This window comes from Bidens hawaiensis, unplaced genomic scaffold (assembly GCF_021521415.1).
Source record: "Bidens hawaiensis isolate Kalapana, Puna unplaced genomic scaffold, B.hawaiensis_p1.1 tig00010163_1, whole genome shotgun sequence".
Classification (NCBI taxonomy): domain Eukaryota; kingdom Viridiplantae; phylum Streptophyta; class Magnoliopsida; order Asterales; family Asteraceae; genus Bidens; species Bidens hawaiensis.
The window spans coordinates 365,515-372,127 of record NW_027491769.1 but is presented as its reverse complement, the minus strand read 5'-3'; the positions used below and the strand labels follow the sequence as shown (position 1 = coordinate 372,127).

The following is a 6,613-nucleotide window of genomic DNA, read 5'->3' as shown; positions in this document are numbered from 1 at the left end:
ATTAGCAACATACACTTGCTAAAATCGAATCGGATTCTTAAAAGGCTTCATAAAATTCTAAGTTACATTACATATGTGGTTTGAAATATGCTACCACCTCTTGCCTCACACAAAACAGCTAGCAACTGATATTTACAACTAGGTCAAATATCATTGACAATCTTTTAAGTAATTAGCATCCAAGTGGGGAGATATGATAAATATAAATGATATTGCCAAGATCCACAAGTTTAATGCTTTATAATATTCAACTTTCAATATGTTGAGCCTACCTTTTATTTCGTATACTGTTCACAACTAAATTTCCCGAAATACAATATATCATATCATATCACCACCCAAACAATCTCCCCGAATTCAATTTTTCACACATATCCCGGCCAGCTGTCACCCGGATTTCAATTCCATATATACATACTCTCATTCAACGTCCAGTTGCACCGCCAATTTCCATTACTTTCTAATGGCAACATCTTCACAAGAAGACGATCAAACCACAAACACGGAGATGGAGTCCGTCGAGAGGAACCTTCGAGAGCAAGAAGGTGCCACCGTGGCAGAAGCAGCTGACGCTTCGTGCGTTCGTCGTCAGCTTTATACTGGGGATTCTGTTCACGTTCATTGTCATGAAGCTCAATCTCACTACCGGAATCATCCCCTCCTTGAACGTCTCTGCCGGTCTGCTAGGGTTCTTCTTCGTCAAAACGTGGACCAAGTTCCTCGATAAGTCTGGTCTGTTGAAGCAGCCGTTTACGAGGCAGGAGAACACGGTTATTCAGACGTGCGTTGTTGCTTCCTCCGGCATCGCCTTCTCAGGTACTTTTGATTGATCACTGTTTATCTCATGCTGTTTGTTGAATTGGTTGTTCACGGGTTTTGTGTGATTTTGGAGTGATCACTAATTTCTTGCTTGCTTAATAAATGTTCCAGATTCACTTTAATTCAAGTAAATCAAAATCTTATTTTTTAGAAAATAATAAAAGTTGAGATTTATTATTATCTGTTTCTTTATTTTGTTATATTTTAACTATATATGAAAGTTTGTTGGTATATGTCCCACCAAATTGGGCGTGTATATATCATGTCCCATCAAATTAGGGATTTTGATCATGCGGTCCACATTACTTTATCAAATTGCCTTTTAAATTTTCACTTTCCAAGGTCCCCTCTGTTATTATAACTATTATTAGTATTATCGTTTTGACACAGGATATGATTGATATTTAGCTCTAAAACTCAATGTTTTCAGAACCGGCTCCGGACGTCTTATCGGGTCAAAGGTCGGACCGATTCGGAAAAGTGGACCGGTGTTTGACCCGGATGACGTCATAAATAATTTAAATATATATTTACATATATATAATTCATATACATATAAAAAATAATAATAATAACAAACTTTAATGTTTATTTATGTTTTATACATTGTTTTTTAAATATATGTGAATTATGTTTGATCAATAGAGACATCAATGAAGCTTGGTTGGTTGGTTTATGAGGTAATTATTAAAGCTTCTATCTCTGAAATGACCCAAGTTTGAATCACGTCATACACATTTCATTTTGGATTTAATAAAAAATGGTTTTTACCGGTCCACCCGCCGGGTCAACCGGTCCGACCGGTCCGGGCCCACCGCCACCCGTAAAACCCGGCCGGGTTTTTAGAAACTTCTAAAATACACTGACCTGTCCCGGTATAGAGACCGGGTCCCGGTCCGACCGGCCGGGCTGGGCCGGGTTTCAAAACACTGCTAAAACTTATTAGTGTTTAACTTAAATAATTCTTTATTCTCATTCTGATGCCTTTTATAAGTTGTCCTGTACCTTGTAAAATAAAGAATATTTTTTTTCATGATCACTATCAAGAATATACAAATTATTGACTAAAGATTCACCAATGGTTATGAGTAACGATTCCTGACTTATAAATGGAATGCTTGAGCTGGCAATTGGAATATGTGAACATGCTGAAATCTACTGACTTTAAACGCACACAAAGATGGAATATTTTATATATTATAATAATACATTGCTGAAAGTCAAAACTACTAAAATGGAATGTAAATATCTTTTTATTTGATTAAATATCAGAGGAATTCTGAACACCTAAGTGTGAAACAAATCTTAATACAGTCATAGCATAAACAGTAAAAATGTTAGGTTATTATAGGTACATTGGGTCTAATTAAAACACACGCTAGTAAATTAGTCGAGTTTGAGATGAGATTTGATAATCTGAGTCTGATACCCGATTGTAAAACCACACCATGCTTGGTTGTTGAATATGTTACAATGAATCCTTTATTAATATGAATCATGAATGTGAATTGTGAACAATATCCATGTTTATGTTTGACAGGAGGGTTTGGTAGTTACCTGTTTGGGATGAGTGAAACTATTGCAAAACAATCAAATGAAGCAAACTCTGCACAAAACATTAAGAACCCTTCACTTGCATGGATGATTGGGTTTCTTTTTGTTGTTAGTTTCCTTGGACTCTTTTCGGTTGTTCCGCTTCGCAAGGTATCCTTTTGTTTCCAACACTAATCGGGCCCGTTTATCTATCAAATATATATAACCAATCTTTACTTGCTGCAGATCATGATTATTGACTTCAAACTCATTTATCCAAGCGGGACCGCAACCGCTCACCTCATCAATAGTTTCCACACCCCCCAGGGTGCTAAGTTAGCCAAGAAGCAAGTCAGAACCTTAGGGAAATTCTTTTCCATGAGTTTCCTATGGGGCTTCTTTCAGTGGTTCTTCACTGGTGGAAACGACTGTGGATTTGCAAGCTTCCCGACCCTCGGTCTTAAGGCCTATGAAAACAAGTATGCGCAGCATTTCTTTTATTATTCTTCGCTTTTCTAGTAAAGTTTTGATCAAATGATTGATAAACACAAACTCATTGTCATTGTCAACTTCAGGTTCTTTTTCGACTTTTCAGCAACTTATGTTGGTGTCGGTATGATATGCCCGTATCTTATAAACATATCATTATTAGTCGGGACGATACTTTCATGGGGCATAATGTGGCCTCTCATAAACGAAAAGAAAGGCGATTGGTTCTCTGCAGATCTTAAGTCAAGCAGTCTCCATGGCCTGCAAGGCTACAGGGTAAATCATAATATAATTTTAAAGTTTTTGCTTTTACTGGTTTTTAACATAATGTAGTTAAATGCAGGTGTTTATCGGCATAGCCATGATCCTAGGCGACGGGCTTTACAACTTCATAAAGGTCCTCGGCTTCACGTTAACGGGCTTATATCGCCAGTTTAATGATAATAAAACCAAAGGAGAACCTGTTACTGGTAATTCATCCCCTGATCTTCCTTCCTTGTCTTATGATGACGAAAGGCGTACCCGATTATTTCTCAAGGATCAGATTCCTAATTGGATCGCAATAGTCGGGTATCTGGCGATTGCTATCATTTCGATTATTACTCTCCCCCATATCTTCCACCCACTCAAGTGGTACTACATTGCTGCTATTTATGTATTTGCCCCTGTGTTAGCCTTCTGTAACGCGTACGGATGCGGGCTCACCGACTGGTCATTAGCATCAACATATGGGAAGCTTGCGATCTTTGTGATCGGAGCGTGGGCCGGTGGGTCAAACGGGGGTGTGTTAGCGGGTCTAGCTGCATGTGGGGTCATGATGAATATTGTCTCAACCGCATCCGACTTAACCCAGGACTTCAAGACCGGTTACATGACCTTGGCTTCACCCCGGTCCATGTTCGTGAGCCAAGTGATCGGGACTGCAATGGGTTGCGTCATCTCCCCGTGCGTGTTCTGGCTCTTCTACAACGCGTTTAACAATTTTGGAGAATCGGGTTCCGAATACCCAGCACCCTATGCGCTTGTCTACCGAAACATGGCGATTTTGGGAGTCGAAGGGTTCTCGACTTTACCCGAGAAATGCCTCATGCTTTGTTATATATTTTTCGGGTTCGCAATCCTTGTGAATGGGATACGGGACTTGGTGGGGAAAAAGCGGGCTCAGTTTATTCCGATTCCAATGGCGATGGCGATTCCGTTCTATATAGGTGGTTATTTTGCTATTGATATGTGTGTTGGGAGTTTGATATTGTTTGTTTGGTCAAAGGTGAACAAGGCGAAGGCTGCTGCGTTCGGGCCTGCGGTTGCTTCGGGTTTGATTTGTGGTGATGGAATCTGGACTTTACCTAGTTCGATATTGGCTTTGGCTCGTGTTAATCCTCCTATTTGCATGAAGTTTCTGTCGAGGTCAATGAATGTCGAAGTTGACAAATTTCTAAATCCGTAAATTGTTAGTTTTACAGTACTCACTGCTAGAACAAATGTGTGTTAAAACGGTTTTTATCTTGAAAATAATATTGTTCAGTACATTTTCTGTTGACAAAAGTCTATTAAGAGTCTTCTGTAGATTCCAGTACTTTTATTTTGTTGTTTCTAGTGACTGGCCGGATAGCAATGGGTCGAGTTTGGTATAGGTTTATGTAGATTGTTGAGCTGTGTCTCGTAGTTGACAATTCTAATTTATGATCTTTGATGCAGCTTGATGGTTAAAATTACCAGCTTTGATTCTTAACAACCAAAAACAATCTCAAACTAACCTTAAAAACAAATTTGAAATACTAGTTATTGGATTTCTTAAGATTTATAATGAGATATTAGGTTTTGATATAACTAAATGTGTATGATATCAGTTTAGGGAGCAACTACCACTTAGTGCTATACCACCAGATTCAAAAGTAACAATTTTTTATAGCTTATCTCAAACCTGACAGCATATACTAATACTGGTCTCTTTACCTTAGTAGTTCTGGTTCAAATTTTTGACAGTTTCTCTGCCATGTAATCGGTAAAAAAATAATAATAAATAAATAATTAACGTTTTTGTTTCTAAATAAGTAGATAATAAATTAATGTCAGTACTTTCTAACATGACCAGGGATTTTGATACTTCAACTGAACTAATTCTAATTCTTTTGGAAGTGTTTCAGTGCAGGTGAGTTGGCCAATATAAGCTTCACAATATCCAACTCATCTGCCGAGTTACTAAACTGTAGAATCTCTAATTCATTCAGATGCTCCAACATGATATCTGAATGATGTCATGTAAAGGAGCCCATCTCATAATTGACAATCGTTCGCCTGCCATCTACACGAACTCACGAAGCGTCTTTTGTGAGTGTATTTTTACAAAAGAATAGAATCAAATAGAATACAAAATAGATTCTTGCTATTTACAAGTTTCTCCAGGTTTGGAGTGCTTCTGGGCAAAAGAGCAAGAAAATTTATTCAATACAGATTGCATACACAAGTATTTCAAGTGGACCAATGTTGTTGGAAGTTCTTTCAGAAGTCTGAATGGACCAAAACACTTGAACCATAGCCGATACAAAGATTAGTAATAACTAATAAGGAGTACAACGTATAAGTAAGCGCATACCATGTGAATAAATTTCCAGTACGATGTAAAACCAAACAAACACTCGAATGCCCCGATCTCCATTTCCAATGATGGTTAAACTGTCACTATTCTGCAAGAGTTACAACATTCAGTTAAGTTATAAAAGACAATAAGCTTGACTTTATGTTTTGATAGGAACTTATGAGAGTCAATCTCTTAAGTGATGGACACCGAGAAGATCTTCTCCAGATATGTGTATTTCTTGCAAATTTAAGGTTGTAACGTTACCAAACCAACTGGATGATGGCATATTGTAAAAAAGCGCAATCCTTGGACCTTGAGATACAGATCCGTTAAATGATGTAATGAGAAAAGGAGTCCCTTTCAAGTCAAATTGTAATATCTTGATTGTACTTTTCTTCGATAAATAAACTATTATCTGGTCAATCTCAGCACATGAGTCATCTACTTCCATAGAAAGACTGAACTCGTGTGTTGGACCCTCGTGCATAAGCAGAACTTCCTTTTACTAGGTGTCTCAAAAGATACTTGTCCTTGCTGCCTCTCGAATTGGTAGGAAACGTAAGATGGTTTCTATTATGCCTAAAGGAAGCTTGCTGATTCTATCCATCTTATAATATTCTTGTTGACTGCAACATTAGCTACTACGAAAATGTATTCAAGAAAAAACTTCATTTAATAATAATACGCACACAAAAGAAGCATATGACATAGGGGTGGCAAATGGGTTGGGTTGGGCCGAAACGGGTCATGGGTCGGAACGGGTTATGGTCGAGGTCAGAATGGGTCAACTAAAAAAAGGGTTGTTTCGGTTCGGGTCGGAACGGGTTAGGGTCAAAAGGTTTGGGTCAGAACGGGTCCGGTTCGGAATGGGTCAAGGTCGGAACGGGTCAAAACGGGTCGGTCGGTTTTTTTTTTATTTTAAGAACGAGGGTAAAGGCGCAAGCGTTTTAGTTTTTTTCATTTTTCGTTTTTGATTTATATATTGAGTTATGATTTTTTTATTAATTTTTTTGAATTTTTTGAGAGGGGTTTTTATTAAGTTTTTATTGTTAATAAAAACCCCTCTCAAAAAAATTTAAAAAAGTTAATTAAAAAATCATAACTCAAAATATAAATCAAAAACAAAAAATGTAAAAAAACTAAAACGTTTGTGCCGTTGTCCTTGTTCTTAAAAAAAACCCGAGAAATGAA

General features: G+C 37.6%; 1 protein-coding gene across 1 annotated transcript; it reads left to right on the top strand.

Annotated features, from left to right (window-relative positions):
- The first annotated feature begins 474 nt into the window (after window positions 1-474).
- On the top strand, window positions 475-4,337 carry LOC143534401 (putative metal-nicotianamine transporter YSL7). Its single transcript, XM_077028903.1, has 5 exons — window positions 475-816; window positions 2,360-2,523; window positions 2,599-2,831; window positions 2,928-3,117; window positions 3,185-4,337. The coding sequence occupies exons 1-5, from the start codon at window positions 627-629 to the stop codon at window positions 4,286-4,288; spliced, it is 1,881 nt and encodes a 626-aa protein (XP_076885018.1). The 5' UTR covers window positions 475-626; the 3' UTR covers window positions 4,289-4,337.
- Window positions 4,338-6,613: the final 2,276 nt, after the last annotated feature.